The sequence below is a fragment of the Xenia sp. Carnegie-2017 genome, unplaced genomic scaffold (genome assembly GCF_021976095.1).
Source record: "Xenia sp. Carnegie-2017 unplaced genomic scaffold, XeniaSp_v1 HiC_scaffold_12, whole genome shotgun sequence".
NCBI classification, from domain to species: Eukaryota; Metazoa; Cnidaria; class Anthozoa; order Malacalcyonacea; family Xeniidae; genus Xenia; species Xenia sp. Carnegie-2017.
In genome coordinates this window covers 234,005-260,193 of record NW_025813425.1, presented here as the reverse complement: position 1 = coordinate 260,193, position 26,189 = coordinate 234,005, and the positions used below count along the sequence as shown (strand labels likewise).

Genomic DNA, 26,189 nt, shown 5'->3' with positions numbered 1-26,189 from the left:
TCAACGGAAATATTTTGATGATAAAAGATAATTAATAATTGATCAAACAGTAACGCGACATACCATATCTCAAAACTAACTGGTTGTATAGTATCCTTAAAATCTATCCCCATGCTCACGGTGACTGTAGAACCAATACCGATCGATTCTAAACAAGAGCAAAGCAACCCCTTCCCAATTATTCACAGGTGATTTGCAGGTTAATATCTTTCTAAGCAGACAACTCACCAATCTTAGGAAAATCGGCTATTTTCAAGCCGAGTCCCACTTTCTAAGATGAGAAAACAAACAGAGTCTCAGTAAGCACATTTCTACTAACGACTATGACTTACAATGCAATTTACCTTCTCGCCAACGTGAATGTTTTCAACACATGAACTGCCGCTGTTAGTAAATGTTACTTCAACGGCAACCATCGTAGTCGAATACAGACACGGACTCCGGGGGAACTTGTATTGAGCCTGCAATCCACGACCAGCCATCTTATTGAGCAGTTCATAAGTCCTCAATTGAGAGAAGTCCGTTACGACCTACATGAGAAAGTCGGCTTGAGCATGATTTGATCACGTGTCATGTCATGCGCAATTCAAGTAGGCGATTGGCTGTGTTGCTATTCATCTGTAGCCTTTCATTGTTATATCAGTTGAAAAGGACCTCGTCCTTAATCTAGAGCATGCGCATTGAATACTTAAGTCATCAATGTACCTTTTGCACAACCGCAGCAACTCCATTCTGTACGACACCAAGGGAAAGTGTTTTCATATCGTCCACCAGCGAGGGAGAAAGAATGTTCTTATGTGCAGGACCATATACAACAGGAGCCACAGGAACTATAAAAAATATTAAAGTATTTCGTATCGAGGAAAAAAATCAATGGGATTGGTGACTTCAGTGCCACAAGTTAAGCCGTTAAAGAGTGAGCTTACTATCTTCATCAAACGAAAGCAATTGATCAGTTGTTGGTGGCTTAGAAACTCGTTTATTCTTCGGAGCATCATCGGATTTCTTCGTTTCGACCTCAATATACAGAATATTGTGATTAATTAATTGCAGCTCATATGTGAAAAGCTGAATTATTTCTCGTTTTTCAAACAGTGGTATACATATCCTTTGAAAGTGTGCACAGTAATTTATCTCACTTTTTTCGCTGGCATTTCTTGTTTAGCATCGTCACTCTCCTGTGACGAATCGCTTTCCGAGGACTCGGCGTCGCTATCCGAAGACTCTTCACTCGTTTTCGACTCGATGCTGCTCTGACTTTCTGATTTTTTTCGACTCTTTGCTCTTTCATTCTTTTCCCCTTCGTCGTCGCTCTCTTGGCTTTCTGAAAAGCGAAATTGAATGACAAAAACTGAGGAAGGGGGAGGTATCTGAGGAAAATGAATGGCGCGGACGCTTTTAAACGCATGACGTTTTGCATGAGATTTTTTTATTTATTTATTCCTTAATAAGTCTATATCACATACTATGGAGTACACTTATGTTTATCTGACAGGAAATAAACAGATTTTCCCGAGGGGTTGCATTAATGTGCTGGCAAAGGCTTCCCGGAGCCCGGGGCTTTGCATTGTGAAGTTGTAAATAAGTTAAACCCTTATACTAAGTCTGTTTGTCATTTTCAAGCGCACGATATTATAGTAGCCATTTCAAATTCTGGTGTGAAATACGTACAATAGGGTACATTCTGGTACATTTCCACACTGCACCATCATGTAAAAACAAAATGAGGTCTTGTCATGAGTAAACTATGTAACCATACATGCCAAAGACAAGGTCAAACTACAAAAAACTTGAGGCGGGAACATTGCTTAAAGTAAATATTTAATCAGAGGAGCCATACAGCAATACACCATTAATGTACTCCACCATTCGTTGGAAAGGGAGGATTGTTTTCTGCCAATACGTATATTGCCTGTGGAGCCATGCAGCAATAGACCATTAATGTACCCCACCATTCGTTGGGAAGGGAGGATTGTTTTCTGTCAATACGTATATTGCCTGAGGAGCCATGCGGCAATACACCATTAATGTACCCCACCATTCGTAGGGAAGGGAGGATTGTTTTCTGTCAATACGTATATTGCCTGAGGAGCCATGCAGCAATACACCATTAATGTACCCCACCATTCGTTGGGAAGGGAGGATTGTTTTCTGTCAATACGTATATTGCCTGAGGAGCCATGCGGCAATACACCATTAATGTACCCCACCATTCGTTGGGAAGGGAGGATTGTTTTCTGTCAATACGTATATTGCCTGAGGAGCCATGCGGCAATACACCATCGCGAAAACCCCGGTATTTGTAGGCAAATATTGTGCTGGTAGCGATCTATATTTTCTATGACTGTGAATATAACGGTACCATACATATCAATTTTAACAGCATACCACGTGATCTCTTACCTGTTTCCGATACAGGTAAAGACTCCATGCTAGACTTACTGACGCTCTCGCTGCCTTCATCGCTCTCACTTTCACTTCCGCTGCTTCCACTTGAACCGGAGCCTGTGGGAACACGATGCAAAAATAGGCACGCAGTGCGTACAAAAGGGTAGCCTTGCTTCACGCAAACGATTTATACAGCAAAACTGTGCATATATGATTATATATATATAAGCTTGAAGATTGGTAACCCAAGCATTATTGTTGAAATTAAATAAACTTAATTACGCGTCCAATAGGAAAAGACTTCGGGGAAGAACGCACCTGATTCAGATTCCGACGCAGAGTCGGATTCAGATTCACTTGAGTAAAATGTAGACTTTTTCTTTGATCTTGACTTCGATTTAGATTTCTCCCACAACGGCTCGACCTACATGAACATATCGATAAAATGTTGAATCACACAATTAAAACATAATCATGGGATATGAACGATCACAAACCTCGACGTTCCTAACAGAGGGATCGGGAGGGACCTCGGGGTATTCGGGAAGTTCTTGATAGCCAGACGCTCGTGCGTTTATGAGATGAGAGAGAGAGCCGACGATGAACTCACCATGACCTTATAGAGAAGAACATTAGCTGCATGGATTGACACTAGATACTACAGCATATACAGAGACCTAAGAGGCAATGCGTGATCTTTCCTAATGAAGAGACTTGACAACTCAAGTTTCAACATCACTACTAATGAAGAGACTAAACTGAGATACATAAAGACTACACTGAAGAATATATTGGAGTGAAGTCTCAACATCAGATTACTACTGATGAAGACACTACACTGGAGAGCATAAGGACTCAAGTTTCAACATCAGACCACTCCTGATGAAGACACTATACTGGAGTGGAGTTTTAACATCAGATGATTCCAGATGAAGACACTGGACTCGAGCATTTAACAGCCTTAACTGAAGACCTTTCTTCACCTTTGAAAGATAACTCTAACATGGGAGGTGGTTTGGAAGCCAGCAATATCTTCTTGGAGTGTTTAACAATCTGTCCCACCTGAAATATACACGAGAACAAATAAATCGACGCCATTGGAACATGTCATTCGAGTGCTTTATTATACATTAAACAAAGTATTCGTGAAAAAAAAGAACCGCTGTCCAAAACAAACCGAAGTTAATAACTGTAAATCACATTCTAATGGCAAAAGTTTCACCATTTACTATTCGTTTGAAGATGCTAAAATCAAACTTCCGATATTATAATAATTTAAATTTATAGCTCAAAACCAGTGTAGTGAGGAATTTCATTCTTGGCAGTACAAAAATGTATGAATAATAAATAATTTAATTTCAAACTTTGGACGAGGAAGTTCAAATCTCGATTGGTTCATTAAAATTTCTTTAACGCAATAACAAAACAAACAGGAAATATAGATATGTTTCTTATCCAATGAGTGAATGTCTTAGATAAATTATATTAAATAAAATACAACCTAGCCAATGATTGAATATTTGAGATAAAATACAACCTAGCCAATGAGTGAATGTCTCAGATTAAACACAGCCTAGCCAATGAGTGAATGTCTTAGATAAAACAACCTAGCTAATGAGTGAATGTCTTAGATAAAACACAATCTAGCCAATGAGTGAATGTCTTAGATAAAACAGAACCTAGCCAATGAGTGAACGTTTGAGATAAAATATACAATAAAAAAGTTTTAAAATTAAACCTTCTCTCCGGGAAACACAATGGGACGTAAAAATCGCGCTCGATCCCTTATATCGTAGCTCTGGTCATATTTGGCGAGATTTAATACATATTGACACAACTGCTGAGTCTACAGAAATGGAAGTGGTACGCAGCTTAGTAAGTCAAACTAAGACTAGAAGTGTGAAAAAAATAAAAAATATAAACAGTATATTAAGTAAAAAAGTAAATGGTTTGAACCCGGGAGTATCGTTACATGTTTATAAATGTAGATCATCCAGGTTGGTATAGACCTGAGAAGGATGTTTTTGTTGTTGTTGACTGACGTTTCGACAACCTTAGCGGTAGTCACCCTAATTCATAATTATAAAGTATTTTCTTCAAGTGGCAAACCTGGTTTGGATTGATTAGAATTAATTTCGCACCAAGATTGATGATTTGTAATTTCACAATATCCTCCTGAAAACAACGGAAAAAAACATTAAAACACTCTTTTAAAAAACATTTGTCGAAAAACATGCAGAAATTTCGAGACAAGTTATGCTGAAATGTTGAAATCCATAACTCACAAACCTGCTTTGTGAATGACTTCGCGGCTATTCTCAGTACATCCGGGGCAACCTTTGGAACACGTTCCGCATATTCACCGACGAGCCAAATGATACTGGCACGAGCCATGGGAACCTGCGTGGAACATGGGGAGTAATGTCTTGAAGATTGGGAATAATGCCTTGAAGATCGGGAATAATGCTTGGAAGATAGGGAGCAATGCTTGGAAGATACGGAATAATGTTTGGAAGATAGGGAGTAATGACTGGAATATAGGGAGTAAAGCTTGGACGATACAGAGTAAAACTTGGAAGATAGGGAGTAATGCTTGGAAGATAGGGAGTAAAGCTTGGAAGATAGGAGTAATGCTTGGAAGATAGGAATAATGCTTGGAAGATAGGAAGTAATGCTTGGAAGATAGGGAGTAATGCTTGGAAGATAGAGTAATGCTTGGAAGATAGGGAGTAATGCTTGGAAGATAGGGAGTAATGCTTGGAAGATAGGGAGTAATGCTTGGAAGATAGGGAGTAATGCTTGGAAGATAGGAGTAATGCTTGGAAGATAGGGAGTAATGCTTGGAAGATACGGAATAATGCTTGGAAGATAGGGAGTAATGCTTGGAAGATAGGGAGTAATGCTTGGAAGATAGGGAGTAATGCTTGGAAGATAGGGAGTAATGCTTGGAACAAAGGGAGTCATGCATAATTACAAAGATTACATACCGTAATTTTATTCAGTATTTTCGTCATTTGTATGATTATTTGAGATTTATCTTTATGCTAAAAGAAATGAATAACAGCCATCCATCATAATACGTACGTTTATCGCAATCAAGATAAAGACAACGACAAAATTACCTTTAATTGTAATAATTTTTTATCATTACAACGCTTTCAGCCACCACCGTTTCTAAAGTAAAGAAATTGACATCTGACATGTATACATCAACTTCGACAAATACATTTTCATTCATTTGTAAATCTAAATGAGGATCCAAGGATAGTGCAGAGTTTAAAAAAAAACACTACATTTTGACTCGTAATTTCAATTAACCATAACATGTTTCGCACCTTTATTTGATTACGGTATCAACTTCCGTTTCATTTTTATTACTAGGCCTTTAATGACCGAGCGCGAGGTCTTTACGGAGAAATAACGGACCGAGGTCTTTTTGTACAGACCGAACCCGTAGGGCGAAGTTTGTACAAAAAGACTGAGGTTATTAAAAGGATTATTATATGGCATTATTTGAACTGAAACGAAGCTTGCTTTCTTTCTCGTCTTTGCTGTTTTTTACCCATCGGCTTTCACTTTTCTAGTTTCTGTCCATAAAAAATAAATCGTTTCAAATTGTATCGTCTGGATAGTTAAACTGTTTTCCAAGTATTTTTCCTTCGAATCTCATTCGTAAATGTTTTTTTGTTTCGTATATTTTGCGTTTTGCTTTACAAAGTTTCTTTACACTTGACTGTAAAATTACGCGTTTTTGGACCGTGGTCCATTACAGGAAAATAATGGACCGGCAAAAATGTTTCTGAGCCAATCAAAGCGCTCCATTTTGCCATATAATAATGTTTAATAACAACAATGCTTTTAATAATAATAACGTTATTATGCATTGTTGGAGATTTGCATCCGTAAATTTCATTATGAAATCAGCAAGCCCATTGCCAAACGTAAAAATAGTGTAAAAAACACTTGGTATAAAATGAAAAAAGCGAAAAATCCAAGTTTTAAAGATCTCGCGTTGGCCTGTGCGTGCATTACAATACAAATTTTGCTTCAGGGTGATTATAGTTTTTGTGAACAAGGCCTGCTTTGAAGAATATTTAACAGCAATTCCCAAGATCGGTTAAAAAGGTATTTACATAGATGGCAGTTAACCAGACCAGTTAAACAGGTATTGTTATAACTTATCCTTCCTATTGGATAGCAATCTAACTCGACCGGTTAAACAGGTATCTGCAACTTACCATTCCTATTGGATAGCAGTCTAACTAGACCGGTTAAACAGGTATCTGTAACTTCCCATTCCTATTGGATAGCAGTCTAACTAGACCGGTTAACAGGTATCTGTAACTTACCATTCCTATTGGATAGCAGTCTAACTAGACCGGCTAAACAGGTATCTGTAACTTCGGGAATGTTCGATGCACAACGGCCAATGGCTTGTATCGTCGACGCAACGAACTCTTTGTCCGAATTGTTGATGTAATTCTGGTAACGAGAACGATGATATGTAAAAAAGGCCAAAATGGGGCAACTACGTATGAAGAGGATAAAAGTATATATGATAAGGGTATCTAGGAAGTTTTGTTTACTTGATCTTCCGTAATTACAGTGCTCGATGCGTTACAGCGGAGCATAATTATATTGTTAAGAAGAAAATTCATAAAACTACAATTTCATCTCGACTAGCCTGTTTCGTGATTTCTCACTCTTCAGGAGATAATAATAAATGCATGTGTCTAACTATATATACAAGAGGAAGTTAGGGTAAAAATTAAGGTAGAACTACATACAAGTTAGGTGTACGATTACAAATTAGATTAAAGTGCCTTGAGTCTATGGCGACAAGAGGAGACAAGTTCGTTACGTTTGTTGAGAGATGATAGTTGTGGTTGGTAGGTGATGAAGGATTTTTCTTTCAGGCATAGGTTGCATCTTTTGTTGGCGCTGTTGTACGGTTTGCTGTGAGTAATGATGTTCCATGAGATATCGTGAGCGATGTTGTTGTCTTTAAGTGTCCATATGTGTTTACTGAGTTTGGTTAAGTTTCTTAATTTTTCGTGGCGGAAAGAGGCAGTGTGGTTCTTGTGTCGAGTTTTAAATTCGTTTTCTGTAAGTCCGATGTAGGTCTCAGTTGTGTTAGTGTCCAAGCGTTTAACAGTTGCTTGGTAGATGACAGATGATTGTAGGCAGTTTCCGTTAAGTGGGCAGTTTTGTTTCTGTCGGCAGTTGCATGTTTTAGTTGTTGCATAAGGCTAACTATGTATTTTAAAGGATAAAGTGCAGCTATGTATGTTCATGCAATTAAAGGTAACTATGTATTTTAAAGGATAAAGGGCAGCTATGTATGTTCGTGCAATTAAGGGTAACTGTGTGCGAAGAGATTAACAACTATATATGAAGAGGATCAATTTTTAAAGAGAGGAAAAGTTTTTAAGGTAAAGGAACTCTGTGGGAGGTGACGCAGAAACAAGAGGTTATTGAGGAACAAATATTGTAGCTCTTCAAACTACAACTGCAACTATACAAAGTAACGTTCAGAAAATACACAAATATCTTCAATATGAAAGACAAGTTTTCATCTCGATGAAGAATATTTAAAATTTCAAAATGAGCAATTTCTTGAAACATCTCACCAAAAAAATATTACCTGAAATTCCCGCAATAGCAACGTTATATTACTTCCGAAGCGATGTTCGTCATTATTTCAAGCTAAAAAAATACAAAATACGGTTGAATCTTCAAGATAATTCTCATGTTAAACACCGATACACGTGTATATTACATGAATTTTTTATCGTCTACAACAACTGTCATGGACTCTCTTTTTAACATAAATGTCTGCATGCTTAGTTTTTGGATTCATTGAAGTATTTGTGGTAGATAAATAAGGGAATGTATGTTCAATCGTTTCCTAATGAGCATAGCTCGTAACTTCCGTTTATTTTCACCAAAAATAAAAACTTTCTTTAAGGGGATGTTTACATAAGCCCTACAGGGAAGGTTGGCCCTACCAAGCGAAATCTCGCCTGCAATTAAATTTCCATAAAAAATCACTTTTCGTTTACATGAGCCCTACAGGGAAGGTTGGCCCTACCAAGCGAGATCTCGCGTGCAATTAAATTTCCACATAAAATCACTCTTCGTTTACATGAGAGGAGAGCCAGCCTTGCCAGCCGAGATCTTCCTATTGTTTACCCGAAATCTCGCCATGTAGGGCTAAGAATGTCCAATGTAAACGCATTCAGCAGGGCTAGACCTTCCTGTAGGGCTGAAAATTCAAAGGATTTTCATGCCTGCGATAAGGCATCGCTTTTCAGCAATGGCGACAACAAAATGCATCAACAGGAGCAAACAAACTTAGAAAGCGTAAAAAATCAAAAGGCGACAACTATATTGGTTTGTTTTCAGCTATTTTGTAATTTTGCGCCGAAATTCGCAGTTTAAACAGAACTCTTGATGTATGGCTAGAATTTGCATGTAAAAGAAAGGTAGAATACAGCCCTATAAAGAAGGCTAGCCCTTTCCGTAGGGCTCATGTAAACAGTCCTTAAGTAGGTGATCATTTTACTAAACAATACAATAGTTTTAACACAGTATAAGCAGGTTTGCAGTACAACAACGAAATAAAACATGATTCAAAAAAAGTAAATCAGAAAACGGCCAAACATAAATTCTTCAATGTGTGTACATGTCGCCAAAACTTTAATAACTCCACAAGAAAGCATGTCAAGATTAGCGTTAAAAACAAAGACAAATGCGGAAGATTGATTCTTCAAAGACAAGAAAAATCGTGTCAAGGGCACTTAAGCAGATCAAGTTAATGTACATCAGAGATGATAAGTAAAATACATAAAGTCTGATATAGACATATAGTCAATCGTCACCTGCTTACCTTAAATGTTTTGATATATTTTGAGTCGTTGGAATGAACGAAGAAACTTTCCAGATGCGCTTCAAGCATTCCCTAGAAGATTTACAAATAAGGAAATTGCTTTAAATAACAGAAATTAAACCAATTTAGGCACATGCAACCAATGCAACGAAAGATGAGGAAATCAAATGAAAATCACCTTCCTTGTCGATAATACTGTTGCTATATTGCTAAGAACGAAATATTGAACTTCTCTAAAGAAAAACACCCATCCAGTATCATCAAAGAGGTCAGTGCCAAGTATTATTGATGACCAACGGAAATCTGAGAGAACTGTTTTTGTTCACTTATTGTGTAACTACATATTTTAATTATAACAGATCAGTGCAAAACCGAGATCGAAAGTCGAGACTTTTCTCCAGCTCGAGAGTACTCACTACCCCTCAAAGGTTTGCATAAGCCAGTGCAAACACGTAAAACATCGTTTATTTCTTTTATAAAATAACAATAATGCGAAAAGGACAGATTTGAAACAAACGCTTTGACCTTTCTTCTAACACGTATTATGATTGATTTGTAAATTTTCTTTGATGCATTTAGTTGATTTAGCTCAGTTAGGTTTGCATAGGCAAATGGAAATTCACTTCTACACCAATCAGCGTACGCGTTTTATTGTATTTATTGTATAATGATTAATATGACAGCTACGGGGTTGTGAAAGTTTGAGAATGTTTGAATTTAAATGTAGAATATCACTGGTCGACAAAGATGCGTGGCAAGATCAACAAAAACAATGCGCATTGCATATTTGGTCAAGATACTTAGATCGGCGAAAAATAATAATTAGCTCGAACATTGCAAAAGAAATAAACTTGAGTTTGTTGAAATAAGTCATTGATTTGAGGAGTAACTTACGAAGACTGGAAACTAGTTAGCTATCTCTACGGACTACGTAAAAGAATGCGTGTCAACATATTGTTGGTCAATCAAAGTCTGGCAGCCATTTTTTAGGTCAAGAAAATGGAGTTTTTGTTATTGTACAAATGCAACTTAGAACAAACGACAATACGTAACTACTGTAAACTAGAGTTTTTAAGTAAATTTGAAAACTTGTGATATGAAATGGCGTCTTTTCCTAAGCGTGGACGGCCAAAATTTGATGTTCAATAACATTGCATTCGTTTACGGATGGACGTATGTATACAAAGAGTGGTTAAAACAAAAAAAACTTTGCTGGATGGGCAGAACAGACGCACAGTGAATTTGCTTCTCCTTTACATGAAATTTTGGATGAAAAGAAACGTGTAGTTTGTCCTACACCAATAATATCAGTGGCGGATAACTAATTACGGGGCCTGTAGGCTACGAAAAAGCTGTGGGTCTTTAAGTAATATTTGTTCCTCCAAATAAGTTCAGTATTTTGATGTCGTTTGCGTTTTTTGCGTTCCATTGCTTTTGCATTTCCTGTCTTCTTTTTGTAACTCATATGGTGTAAACATTAAGGAACAAATTTAAAGTTCAAACTGAGTAAGTCCCATGCACTTTATGAGTTTTGTGCAATAAGCATTCAAACAGCAGATCGTAAAGTTTCCAGCAGCATATATGGTCGAACTTTAGAACAAAAAGGCGAAAGGTAAAATATGTCTAAATACAACGAGCGTCTTGAAAAGGCGGGTCTGTAGGCTTCAGCCTACTTAGCCTACTGCATTTGTAAAACGCCACTGCGTGTATGCAGTCAAAATTCTTTTATCTCATTTCAATATTTATTTGTTCAGTATAAAGCAAAATATGCGATGTTTACAAAGATGCTGAACTGTTTTGTAAAATGCTGTTGTAGATCGAATAAATGTATTTATCTACCACAAATTTGACAGGAAACTGATTACTTTTAAATATTTTGTTCACAGAAAGAACTCTGCAAAAATTAATTTTGAGATCATCATGTCGAACACATTTATTTATTTTATTTGTAAAGTAAATAAAGACATGGAAAACGTCCCGACCTGTATGTAATGTTGGAAATCAACAAAAATGCATTTCTCAGAATCATATAAACGCTCACAAAGCAATTTAGAACTAAATTATTTTCTAGCTACTTTATAATGTTCGAAATACATAAAGGAGCCCCTATATTAAAAATCTCTACTTTTTGATACTGAAAACAACTTAGATTGGTCTTATTTTTGGGCAGCATTTCCATAAAAACAACATTTTTCTATCAAATATTCCATAGATCAGAGGATTTAACGCGTGTGAGCCAAAAAGACGGAGAACATAAACAACATAAAGATTAGTGATGAATTTGATGGAACAGTGTTGTTTATATAGAGCACGTCTACAACCAAAAAACAAGCGTGACCCACTGTGAAGCAGAGAACTCTGTTGACACAAACAATAAATGACTTACTATGCCGAGTATATCTTTAAAGATTGTAGATGAAAATGTGTCTGATTGGAGAGTGTTCGTAGTGCTTTTTTTTGTTTAATAAAGGTGTGAACGATTATGGAGTAAGTCACAGTCATGAAGATTATTAGTACGGCAAAATTTGAACCATTTTTTAGCTGTTGACTGGTATTGCGTTTTTGTGCCACCACGCCATGTGTTTAGAATAATGTTTACTGTCTCCGAAGAAAACCTTTTTACTTGTAGTTTACCCTGGGTACAAGACAGTTGAGAATGTTCAGTTTCTTTGTGTAATGGGTGTTTGAGATTGGGTTAAATAGGAAGAATCAGTAAGTCGGTTTTCGGTGGTAGACATCGAGGCGGTTTCTTTAATATTTGTACCAACAATGGGTACCAACACCGAGTTGGCCAGTCCAGAAAAAGTTTAAATTCCCCTGTCCTTTTCTTCTATTATCTAGCGGAAAAATAGCATGTAAGGATCTGGTCTATAAGAAATGTAGCGACCAAATTGACGATTTAAGCGAGATGCAAACAGATCAATGTCAGGAAGGAAAGCAAAATGCGTCAGAGCTGGGGACATATACGTCAGATTAAGCCTCAATTCAGGGTCAACATTTTTACTATGCGATTCTTTATCGGCGATCACATTGTGCCTCTATGGTATAAACGCATCCGTTAACCACATATTATTTTGTTCACATAATAACCAAGTGCTACCGGTGTGTGTGCCTTTATCAATCATAGCTTTTACAACTTTGTTAGCATGAAAATAATAAACAATTTATAAACCAAAATAGGCAGCTAGAGTTAGAGATAGTTCATATGCTTCGACTTTTCCTCGTTAGTCCAGAATCGACCAGTTCTTTGGTTCCACAATACACCACCCCAACCAGAAAGTGATGCATCTGAGTGAGCTACTACATCTATAGCTGGAGTATGAACGAAATTATTTGCATTTTGAGTTTAAAAGAGCACAAATTCGAGAAGCGATTTTGGAAATTTTTTCCGAAGTTAACTGCATTTTCATAGTTGTCGAGTCTAACGCAAATCCCAAAAACACAGTTTCATTTTGCAAGATAAAGGAAGATTTTTCCACGTGAATGACAAAACATAAACTTGAAAACAAGTCAATAGCCTCTATTTTCGTTGTAAAATAGCGAGGAAAGTTATTTACCTGTAAATCTATTGACGAGTATGTTGTCATAGTTGGGAAGTAATGGTTGTTGAAATTTTTGTTACTGGAAAGAGAAGTGACCCCTTCCCGTTCAGGAGAAAACATTAGTTCGCTTCGTGGGTTGGTATGGCGCAAAACGTGGGCGTGATTTGAAATCGGAGGTTAGCATCTTGCCTTGCAATTTGGCATTAGTCATGGTTTTATTACGGTCATTAGACAACAGAAATTCCACAGGTTTATTTGAGCGGTTACACATTGGATTTCATCCGCTACTAAGAACCGAACGAATTGAATCTCGACGTTTGTACGAAAGTTCTAAGTTGATATGCCCTAATAAGGTAACGGCATCAAAGAGCCTAGTCGTAATGGCGCAAAAATCTGGGAAAGGCTTCGTCTCTCTAAATTTTAATAAATCATCCACAGTAACTGAGAGTGAAATTGTCACACGCAAAATACAATCTTGTAAAACTACAGTGCGCAAATCTCGCTGAAGATGGAAAATTTGAGTTATCTTACACATCAACAGTAGAAATATTTTTGTTTTTGCGCAAAGTTTATAAAACGCTAAGTAATTTAATGTTTCTGACATGGTATTTTCAATTGTAGAGAACACACTAATTAAAGAAGAGCTTTTAGTCGGAAACTCAATAAGTCGGGCGTCAAGTGTGACCTCGCAGTCACACATCATTTTACTAAAAAATCAAAGCGTAAATACAACTAGACAAAAGAAACTTAGCTTCTTAAATTCCAAGGTTAGATAGATGTTTTAATCGAAAAAAACTAAAATCCACAAGAAACGATAACCAACGCATGTTCACCGATTCACATGTACAGCACAACTGGTTAATTCATGTGCAGTGATCTCCTTCTACAACTATAGCTAATGACGTAATAGTATTATATTCTTTAGAAAGTCAAAACAAATAGCGTTTTTCTAAAGGTAATTTGAATTTAAAATTGGCAGCTATAATTTATTTTGACGAACGCTGGATTCGCCATTGCAGCGTCGGTCCTAGATTGTAGCTAATATTTCTCTATCGAGTTTGATGTCAGTTTTTAATTGACCACATGAGCATTGATTGTGAGTTTTATCAATAGAAAGTGAAACACTTTCGTCATTAGTGTTTTCTTGGGCTGTTGTACTAATAAGATCTCTTTTACTAAGATTTCTTCCTTCTTCCATATGAGATATAGTATTATCAGATGCTACCTTAACAATTAAAACATCGCAAAACTGCTGCTTAATTCTGCTATTTTTTTTTCGCAAAAAGCTAAGCTTTTTTCTTTTCTCCACCACATTATTTTCATATCGCCATTACTGTAAGATTTTCTCTCGTCTCTAGTATATTTCCATGTACCATTTAAGTAAATATATGCATTTAAAGAAAGAGTTTTAACAATTGAAAGTCTCCAGTCCAACACAGTTTCAAATTATTGATGAAATCATGCCGTTTATCGTTATTACCACAAGTCGATCGTTTAAGATCTTTTTCTTCTTCAAGAAATTGAATATTTTGTCGAAAGGAGAGTTGGTTGAAGAGCTTAATATCTTACAACCCGGCGCGCCATGTTTGTGGTGAATACCATTGTGTGCCTTTTCAATATTTTTAATAACTTACATCAAATTGTCGATTGAAATGTTTAGAAAACTCCATGGTTTTTTTGAATTTGAGATACGCAAAAAATTGGAACGATGACACTAAGGCCCACTTTACCCTTCTCAAATGGTTAATTAAGGCTCATTTTCATGAAGTTAGGTAGGACATATCACAACTAAAGATACAAAAGCGAATATAATGCTTATTGAATTCGCACATACAAAATAGCTCCGGGCGGTGAGTTAGGTAACCATCCTTAAAAATATTTAAATTGATAACATATTTCTTCATCGTGTAGTGCTCTATAAAAAGGCCAAGTCTACATTCAATCTTCATTCGTCAGCAAACTGTAGAGAAGTAAAGAAGACAGGTCAGACAATTCACTATGAAGATTACTTATCTTGTTTTTGCTCTTTGTTTGCTTTGTACTGTTGCTTATGCAGCCATAATTCCCGACGAAGAAAAGCTCAAAGATGGGACTTTAAACGGTATGAAAACGTTCTTCCTACATGTTCATTTAGAAGACTTGAAGCTAGGTATTCCATGCATTATCCGTCATAAAACGTTTCATGAAAGCAAGTTTTGTTTCGTCTAGAATCTGACGAAGAAACGTCCCCAGAAAAAAGCATGGAAAAGGAACTACAAGAAACTGTTGATGAAGATAACCTGTTGGAAGATGAGTGAGTAAGATTTTGTAAGTGATTAACCATGTTTTGAATTGGTAGTGAAGTGTCTTCTTATGTTTTCATAAGACTTACTATCAAAAAGCTTTGGTTTGTAAATTTTTGAAGGCAAACTCCTCAAATTAAACACCATAACAGAATCTTAAAATTGTCTTGCGAAAAAGAATAAACTTATTTACTTGATAGGAAATGTAAACTTACGAAAAATATCTACACACGAAACTATCAGGGATAAGCTACAATTGTCGAAGTTAAACCTATTAAGCTCATCTCTTAAGCTCTCGCTATTTATTAACAAACGCACAGTAAATAACTTGCCAATATGATGGGAAAACTTTCTCTTCGTGCATACTGCTCAATCGGAAGTCTCTTGAACCTTTCAGTATTTCCAAAACGCCCTCACTTAGGTTGAATATTACTTGACTGTACTTGTGTACTCCAATTATACAAAATGAGAAAATTTAGCTACTTTTAAGATTTCTCACAGTTTAAACGACAAAATTGGTGCCGTTTCGAGGGGAAAATATTCTTTACAATAAAAAATATCGCCAGCAGCTTGTCTTTCTAAAATAATTTTTTGACTTTTATCAGAAGCCGATGTTTTCAACCAATCGATCAACAAACCTAAGCTAGCATTGACACTATATTTTTATTTCTTGACGAACGTTCGGTGTTGTTTTGATTGATTTCATCCAATAATATATTTTTTCCAAAAATAATCTCCCTATTACAAATAAAGATAAGCTTGAATGCAAATCGATTATTGTTAGTGATAGGAAGTATTTCAATACATTTCTGCTATCACATATTTAAACACGTATCATGTGTTAACATTTTTTGTCATTTTGATGTCATGTAAGTGCAGTTTGATCTTTTTTTGTAATTAATATACAACATAAAATTTATTACGTTTTTCCCTTTCATTTAATTCACCGGCCGAGTAATGCGCCAAGAATGTACCAAACAGCAATGCAAATAATGCAAAACAATGCAAATAAGTACTAAATTGGACCAAATAGAAGCACTGTACATTGTATTAAGTATACAAGTTTCTCGTATTGTTTGCCTAAAATAATGTTTTTGAACGGGTGCATAGGTCGATTGTACCTGTTACAAGTAATTTACGTTCGAACACGTTCACATATTAAAAGTTAACAGTACTACAGCGTAACTATTATGTCAAAAAAAACTACTGCACATTTTGGAATATATTGACATTTCAAAAACCTTTAGAGACAAGTTTATTGGTAGAATTATATGCTTTAGAAGTTGAAAACACATTGTTTTTCAGAAAGGAGCTAATTTAATTTTAAAATTGAGCATCTATAATTTATATGGACGAACGCTGGATACTCTAATGGTGTTAAGCCGCTGAGCAAGTATTGATGCTTTTCACGTTAGCCATGAAAAAGGTCTGATACTAAGAGCATTTTTGAATGATAAATCCGAAAAGATTGACCGCATGCCTGGCAAAATTTTGATTTATGATAAATCCGAAAAGATTAAGTGCAAATCAAAAATTTAATTCTATTCACTGTCCAAAGTTTGACGTATATAATATGTTAAGTTTGATAATTATGACTGTAAGTATTACAAACCACACCGGCTAAGATATGAATCACACGCGAAAACCACACGATTACTGTTTTTAACGTAAATTGCTTAAGAGCTATTTGCCACAACCAGTTTAGGCAGAACGATGACATTGATGGATTCGTTTAAGCAGAAAATCAGACCAATAATATCACTTGTACATATCTCGTGGTTACAAAACTTAAAAAGCAACAGGAAAATTTTGCTATTTGTTTTATAGTTTTGTGGAAGAGAACTCTTCATAAAAGTAAACTGTCGAAAACAGTTTATTAATAGCTAATAGCGTTCATTAGAAATGAACTTTTTGTAAGCTCCAAAATACAAAACATCATTACACATTAAGTCACGGCAAATTTTTAAATGTCCTCTTTCTTAAGTCCGTAAAACTTTTCGATGTAATAAAGGCTCGTGTCGGTCATAGTATTGATATATTGAAGTAAGTGCTATTTTTCAATGAAAAGGAGAGAAATATAACTCAGAACGGTCTAAAGTCGTATCGCTTGTTGAGCCTAAACAACAAATCCGATTGAATTCAGAGCTGTACAAATATAAAACCAGCATGAATATAAACTCAAATTAACATTCACACCGGTTTGAAAATGACACAAGGCATGCGCTTTAAGTACAAAAGCAAATAAGCAATAAAATGTAAAAATATCCTGCTAAAGGAGTGTTACACTGATGAGGATTTTTTATTATTTCGTGCAGGTTCCGTGTTGACATTCCAAAAATTCCGATTTTCATTTTGGTTTAACATCGTTCCGGTCTCATGTAAACAGGGCCTAGCTTACGAATAAAAAAAGATATGAATGAATTAATTTCGAAAGTCCCGTGACATTTGAAGAGTTCTGCTCGATAAAAATAAAACTTAGATAGAAAACTTTCGTCTTACTACCTATTTCATCCACATCAACAATCATTAAAAACACTTTGTAGTACGTTGCACTACTTAGTAAAGACGCAAAATTGACGGGCATTAAACATTGCTTTCTGTAGGGTCGACGAGGAAGCTAATCCAGATCTAGAAAAACGTTCACCTTATCGTTACCGTCGTAGGTGTTATTCCGGTCGCCGCCGTGTTTATTACGGTCGCTGCCGTCGTTATTACGGTCGTCGCCAAGGATATTTCGGTCGCCGCCGTCGTTATTTCAGTCGTGGCCAACGATATTACGGTCTCCGTCGTCGTTATTACAGTCGTCGCCGTCGTTATTCCAGTCGAAGATACAGCTACTAGTGATAGAGATCGAAGCCTTCAATAAGAAACATTTTTTACGTGGTTTTCCAACTAAATTGTAACTTGCCTTAATGTAGGAAAAATAATAAATGCTTGCAATGATCATTAAATGGATGTAAACGATGAATGACTGATGGATCATATGTTTGCAAGTAAAACAATGAAAAAAATAATGAAACTAAAAAGTGCTTTTTTGTTTAAGTTTGAATATGAAATGAAGCAATTGTAAGCATGCTCAATTACTATTATGATTACTACCAACTATAACAAGGAAATCCAATTTATTGGAAACAAATATTGTAATAATGCACGAAAGGATCTCGTGGGAAGAAACAAAATTTAACAAGGACGATGGTGCATGTTTCGAGTATGTGGACAAAAAACAGTCTTAAAAAACAGTCAGAGCAATGTAATTGGAGATGATGGCGGTTTTCTTAACCCCTGCCGATGCTGCTAACAGTAGTTTAACATTCTAGCAAAAACTGTTTAGAAACTTGAGACTGTTCTGAAGCCAGTTTTCCCAACAGATAATGGACGCAATTTGCTATACATTTGTTCATAACAAACTAGAACAGAAAAACAAAGAAACAACCACCATTGTCCAGTTACGAACAAAGGCATGTGAAGGAAAATATATCAGTGGTGAGCATAAACAGCTTTTGGTTGTCTTTATGAAGAACTGCCACGAAACAATCTGTTATTACGTTTTCTGAATACACAATAAAAACATTTCTTTGTGATGCTGAAATCTGGAAACAATAAAGCAAAAAAAAAATCACTACATTATACCACATATCTAGATCTAGACCTTTGGAGTGATAATGTAAAATACTCTCATGATGATATACAAATGTTAAATATGACTGACAACTGTTAGAAGTGAAATGTTTTGCAAAAAAGTCTACTTCCCATATAATTATTGTAAGTCCATCAATGACAAAGTTTTACAACTAAAGGTGAATGCTGAAAGCTCCTTGCAATTGTTGTCATTTAATCGCCCAAAAATCGGGAGCAGTTGTAAAAGTTGAATCTGTTTTAATTTTTAAAGCAATTATAACACTTGTCAACATAAGAAATTTGTATGGGATCGCTAATCATAGATGGCAAGTTATGTTTTCTTTCCATTTCTCTCACAATTGTGCCAGATAAGAACACGCATTCTTTCATACAGAATCAAAAAATTTTGACGAAAGTTTAGTAATTTGAACATTTATAATCATGTATTGTCCGGTGTATGGCTGCAAAGCGATAGTAAAAAAGACAAAGAAAACGGAATACATCACTTTTCATTTCCTAAACCAAAAAACAAGGAGGAAAGCAAAAGGCGAAGTATTTGGATAGAATTCTGCAAGCTTTAAAAATCCCTACATTTCGCCTTCGAAGCATTTCTTCCCGGACATTCTCCAGATTTTTTAAAGTCAACTAATTTTGTCGGTAAACAAAAGGTAATGCTAAAACCTGATGCTGTACCAACTGAAAATAAACCACTTAACAAGAAACAAAATAACTCTTCAGAACAAAGAAATCAGCTGGTTCTCTTTCACGAAAAAAAGTGAGCACTTTATAATCTTGTGTTTTCTTTATTACCTTAAAAATTAATAAGATACGAGAATTTAATTTGATTTTGGTATTTTTTGAAAGAGGGAAACTAGTACATATTTTATGGGTTTTTTTCCAGGAGGTTGAAAGTTTAATTTCTTACGCTGAATGTATGACCGTGTCCGTAAACAATCAATGCAACAAAGAAGATATGTCGACTAATTGCAAATGGGAAATTGGCACAACAGTACACCCCCAAGATTCATATATGGGTGAAAAAACAAAACGCTGTTCATTAGGCGTTCAGATCATTTTTGGTAGTATCCCAATGATCATGATGAAAACTAAGGCTACCCAAACTTTTATCAGTTCTGTGTCGCTAGATAGTCTTTTTACCAGGAACAAGTCGTCAACATCTACTCAAACTGATTCAACCAATAATTTTTATAAAAAACGACATAATGGATACAAAAACAAAATATTCTGACAAAGACTGTCCAGAAAAATCGACGTCGGAAAATCATGAAAACGCTAATGTCTTTGAATATCGGGACATGTTTTAAGTACAAGAAACTCTATGTAAAAGCGAAGAACAATACTTACCATCCTTAGATGAGGAAACATAATCTAATAAAGAATTTCATTAGACTGATGAAAACTGCAATACAAAAATATTGTTTACCACTCACAAATCTTTCACAGATGAACTTAATTTCATTATATGCGAAGAATCAATAGCCAGGACGTTTTCTACTTGCTTCAAATGTGTGAGTCGGTGTATTGTAAATGTTGGAAGTGTAATTGGTTGTTTTTGTAGGATTTCTATCTCCTGTTCTAGAACAACAGAACACGACATTTCTTGGTCTACAAGGCCAATTTCAAAACCGTTTACCTGTTTTAAATCTGCTTTTCAGTGGGCAAATCGACGTCGAATTGACGTCGGCTTTCTCTACATTTCTTAATATAAATGTTCTCGCCCGACATTAAACTTTCAATAAGGCCATAGATAGAAGATTTTATTAACAGTAGCGTTTTGTCTTTAACTTAAGAAATATATCGTTATACATAGGAAGTTTGAAAATATGAATACTAATTATACGATATTCACAAAGTGTTAGGTTACAAAGTGTGATGATGATTGATGACAATGTGGTGAGATTTTGTGTGTTTAGCAATATAATGGGTTTGAATGGAGAATCTCTGTAAATATCGATCGTAAAATTAGATAAATTTTTTCAAACTTCCTATGTAGAATGCATTTCAGTCAAATGATGTCTTACAATTAAAGACTAAATATTACTATTCATAAAAAGTTTTTCGTTGTGAAGTAATTAATCTTTTCCATTTGCCAAAATGATTTAACGCTTCGCTGAATCCCGGCTACCTTGCTCATGTAATCAGACCCTCGAAACTGAATTGCAATTCGGTAAGAAAAACTTCTAATTAATTAAGTTATACTAACTAATTTAAGTTATACGCCAGTCTGTTTGGCCGCCATGTTGGAGGTCAAAAAGAAAAGAATATATCCGTGGGAAAACGTTATTGTTTTCTATTGCCCCTTTGATTGATTGAAATTGAAACCAACAATTCCTGAGTTTTGATTCCGCCATGTTGGATCACAAGAATATATTATGATTATCAATATCTATTAGGACATATTAACAAACAAATTGGGACATTGGAACAATAGCATGAAAAAATGGGCTGAACTCTAATTAGAAATTCTTCCAGGGTTTTTCTGGACTTGGTCGTGCAACAGCATTAGTAGGCAATCTACATATCACAAGCAAATGTATTTTCAGTGATTTAAGATTACAGATTTAAGATTACAAACTAAGAGATAATATACTTGATGAATAAGGACGTATTTTACATATTTACATATATGAGCACTTGTGTCAAATATATCTTGAGGGTTCAAAAAACAGCTGTTTGTCTTTTTATTACAGCACGAGGCCAAGTTTTCAATAAAAATGGAAAAACTGTAGGGAAATCTGTTCTGGTGGTGATCACAAATCTAAGTCTTATAGTTTATCCCAATTGTACCTAAATAAGCCTGAAGAACAAAAACCGTTCATGAAATTTCCCTTTATTGATACCAATTTTGTGTGATGTCTACCCAATGTTAGTGGACAAAAAAGATTCAACTTGACCTTTTATAATTAAGGGGGATGATGAAAATAACACATAGTTACAACAACAAAACTATCTATAGAACAGGAAACATATGTAAGTGATTCAAAAGCAAACGTTTTTCGATCTGAATTAGCTTAAATTTGTCTTCCTGTGCAGCGCTTCTAAAAACACAACACTTTTTTGTCTAATACTCCATAGATTAATAGATTGACGGCGTGCGAGCCGAGAACTCTAAAACAATAAGCAACTAATAGATTTACCAAGTTAGTTTCTGCGGAATAAAACATGTCCAACCGAGCTGTCGTGAAATAAATATGACCCAATGCAAAGCAGAAAACCGTGCTGATGCAAACGAAAAATGTGTTACGATTCTGAGTGTGTCTTTGAAGACTTGAGTTGGATTGTAGATAAGACTGTGAGACATTGGAGAATGCTTTTAGTGCTTTTTTTTGTTTGATCAACACTCGAGCGATTATGGAGTAAACCACAGTCATGAACATTACTGGGATTATGTAGAAACAGGAGTAAAAAGCAAGCAACGTATAAATGTAATAACGACCTTCAGGACCTAAAATGCACGGTTGAGTTGCTACTTCAACTGCCATAAGAAAACCAATGATGTACGCTAAGCCACAAACGATTTTTATCTTTCGTTGACTGAAAGAAGATTTCAATGGATGAACTATCGCACGATAACGTAAAAATGAAATGATCAACATCATAGATACTCCACTTATTTGAAACCAAACAATTGTGCCATCCATACGCACGCAGTTGAACGATGTAGTGACTCTTATGATGTATATTGGAAATATTTTTAGCAGTACCAGCAACTCACATATCGCGAGATGCAAGACAAGAAAGTAAAAGTTCTTCTTTAACAAAATCTTTTGTTTTAATACCGAAGCGATCACAAGACTATTTCTAATAACGCCAAATGAACATATCGCAAAAATTGAAAATGTATAAGCTTCCATGACGATAAAATTGATGTATCTGAGCTACGTACTAAATGTCGCTACTAAATGTAGGTGAAAACGGACCAATCAGACACAATCAAAGATTATGCTGAGAAAATCCTTAATTCCAGCAGTGGATCGCGCTGCAGCTGTACTAAATGCTAATAAGTAGTTTAATTCCCAAGAATGAAATGCATTAAATCATTTAAGATTTTCTTAAATCAATTAGATTTTTTGAACTAAAACGGTTTCACTTAACGTGTATCATACATTTGCTCAGTACTTTCATACACAATATTCTTTTCATTAGTTATAGAAAAATGCCAAAACGATTACTATGAAATTATTATTTATACCGAGTAGTTTGTCAAAACATCTCCTTTATTTTACGCAATTGTTTTTCCAAGTAAAATCTATGGCGTTCCCAGTTCCGGTTTAAATTATATCAAGTCAATGTGTCATGCTTAATTGACACGACAACGTATTATCACGTTCCGTTGCTGACAAAAATACGAGTAAACATATTTCTGTCGAAATCGATAAACAAAAATTGAGTATTCAAATCAAAGTCCAGTATTTGATGATTATAAAGTATAATATTCAAATATTAGACCTCGAAAATATATGTATTTTATGTTTGCTCATAAGGGACCGTTCCTCCATTTTTTTCGTTTCAAGTTGTGACTTACCTTGCGACTAACGTTACAACTTAAGTTGTCACTCTGGTCGTAACTTAGGTCATCACTTAGGTCGTCACTTAGATTGCTACTGGCTTAGAATAAAACGCAGAATTGGTTATAAAACGCGGAATCGAAGACAAAATGCAGACTTTGGGATAAAATACAGCCTATGAAAGTATTGAGCAAAAGATTTTATAATGATTTCATATAAAATGGCCAATTCATAATAATTTCTACGAGCTCTATTATTAAAGACGTGCTTATTAGCACAGATGTAATGCTACGCTATATTGGATTTTTGTTTAGTCACTGGAAAAGGATTTACTGAACGGCAGTGAAGTTCTTTGATGTTTGGTTAAACAACTTTACAGTACAACTTTTCAAAATTTAAGATTTATCTTTTCTAAACTACATTTAATAGCCACATTTCGTATAAATGATTTATATCAATAATATCGTTTTGGATGCTTTTATATTTTCCATTGTGACAAGATTTGTATTTCGCATTATTGGAAATACTCTGTGATCCCTTTAATATTAAAACAAAGGATTTTATGAAAGAAAACATATTACATTCTTGTCTAGCATCTAGGAAGAAGGGACTTATATACAGTGATACGTTGGTATACATTTCTCCGTGAGATCTTGCTATTCATTCTTAAAAGCACACTGCGAGCATTAAACTACACTGAAAATTTAAAAAGGTCATTTTTTCATTCCATTTGAAACGTGAAATAAAGAAAATCGAGCTCTCCCATACATTAAGTAGCTCAAATTTGATAAGTATTTTATTATGAAAGTTGTCCTTGTGTTACATATAGAAATATCAGCATTTGGTATTGGTGGAAATACACCTGTGATAAGTGTCAATATTAAAAAAAAAAGATAAGTTTATAAATACAAATGCGTCACATATTGCGAGATGTAAGACGAGAAAATAGTAGTTCTTTTTTAACAGAATCCTTTGTTTTATTATTGTAACGATCACAAGAGTATTTCCAAAAATACCAAGAATGCATATTGCAATTCTCAACACAAAGAAAATTCCCATAACAATATATGATGAATATGATTGACTTACTATATGGTTTAGAATGATCTGTATATTTCTGTATTTCACTTTGCAAATACCGAAAAGAATTTGGGTTTTTTGTTGCTCAGTAAGTGAAATACTCAACAAATGTGTTATATAACTTTTTCTGCCTTCTTTAATGGCTATACTGACCAATTAGAATTCATAATAGTTTATAATGTGTAATTACATAACCAAACATCATTAAAACTTAATACTTTTTATAATATTTAATTTTAAAATATTATTACAGTTAAATAAAAGTAAACCCACGTAACGTCTTATCACAGCTGCAAATGTGAATAGGCACGTTCCCTAAGACAATACGCATTCAAAAGTATCCAAATTTATCATATTTTATTTGAGGAAAAGCCATATTAAACAGTAAATTTTGACTGTTTTAGGCAATATCATGACATTAAATTCCATAAAATATCAATAACCTCAATAATCAAATGCTTCTCAATATTTAAGGTCATGGAAACAAGATAAACTGACGGAAACTAAAATGACTTTTTTACAAGAATTTCTGGCTTTTTGATTTTTTCTATATTTCGCTTTCCAAATGCCATGAAAAACTGTTTATTAGTTCCTAAGTTGTTCAAGTAAATTGGTTTAAAATATAGCAGTACAATTTTACGCATGTGCTCTTTCTCATTCGTTCTAACTTATATTTTTAATTACTCCAAATACACTCGCTCATGTTTCACTACCAAAGACATCGCCAATACTCAATTTTCTCTAAAACTTAATGAAGCCTTACACATACGCAGCAAAAACCGATCTTAACAAACAAATTAGGCATTTTAACTTTATTTATTATCGAAATGAGTTAATTTTTAAATTGGTACTCAAGATATTAGAAAAAGATAAGTTTATCAACACAAAAGCGTCACATATCGCGAGATGCCAGACAAGAAAGTAGTAGTTTTTCTTTAAAAGAATCTTTTGTTTTAATATTGTAACGATCACAAGAATATTTCCAAAAATACCAAGTACACATATTGTGAGAATGAGAGTTATATCAGCTACCATCATGATATGAGTGAGCTACCTTTTTAGAGTGCTCTAGTTTTCGATATCTCACTGTGGAATTGCCATGAAAAATTGCGTTTCCAGTTTTCAGTGTGTTGTCTTGTTCTGTATTTTCTTATTAGCTACATTTGCAATATATGTATACGTTCATGGCACTGGAAATGGGTACAGTGTTAAAACGGACCAATCAGCAAACTTTATACTATTTAATTACCTTTAATCACCAAATATCGACGAAACATTTTATTGCTTTTTAGTTAATTTATTTTAAAGTAATTCTTGCAGTGAATAAATTTAAAAGCTATTTTATAGTTGCATTACCTGCAGAATAAAAACTTTCTTGGAGGCAAAGAATATTTAAAACTAGCTATTTAAAAGGACGTCATTATGAAAGCCCAGATAGGTAGTTTCTCAAGACGGGATGATAAACTGGTTCTGCATAGAGTCACACTTTGTTCTGATCATTTTGACAAAGTCCTCTATCCGCAGGGTTAGGCAAGATGCCTGTTTAACAACTAGGATCCCATTCTACGAGGAACTTTTTTTGGTCAAATAACTGCTCCATACCACCTACCCCTCACTACTGGACCTGTTATTGATGAAATATTTCACTTGCAATATTTCGATACAAACATGTGAAATCATTCGAACACAGGTTCGTTTTATAAAAAATTACAACATCATGGCAAGCAAAACAAGTAGATGGTGGTCGAAGCTTTTTTTAACTTCGATTTCTGTTCCTGTTAAATGCAGAGCAACAAATATACCATTCTTAAAGCAAGATTTTGAAATAAATAACGAAGTAATTTCATGCAGAAATGTTAAT

General features: G+C 34.9%; 1 protein-coding gene and 1 pseudogene across 1 annotated transcript; one reads left to right on the top strand and one right to left on the bottom strand.

The window, feature by feature from the left end:
- The window catches only part of LOC124446202, a 96,217-nt pseudogene that overhangs the window by 1,331 nt on the left and 68,697 nt on the right, over positions 1–26,189 (bottom strand).
- On the top strand, positions 14,790–18,066 carry LOC124446697. The gene is made up of 3 exons (XM_046997554.1): positions 14,790–14,920; positions 15,028–15,112; positions 17,705–18,066. The coding sequence occupies exons 1-3, from the start codon at positions 14,818–14,820 to the stop codon at positions 17,940–17,942; spliced, it is 426 nt and encodes a 141-aa protein (XP_046853510.1). The 5' UTR covers positions 14,790–14,817; the 3' UTR covers positions 17,943–18,066.

Excerpts from the sequence above, each read along its gene's own strand:
- LOC124446697 (XM_046997554.1), top strand. The coding sequence starts at position 14,818 with ATGAAGATTACTTATCTTGTTTTTGCTCTTTGTTTGCTTTGTACTGTT. Across the intron at positions 14,921-15,027 it reads CAAAGATGGGACTTTAAACG|AATCTGACGAAGAAACGTCC; the intron begins GTATGAAAACGT and ends TGTTTCGTCTAG. Across the intron at positions 15,113-17,704 it reads GATAACCTGTTGGAAGATGA|GGTCGACGAGGAAGCTAATC; the intron begins GTGAGTAAGATT and ends TGCTTTCTGTAG.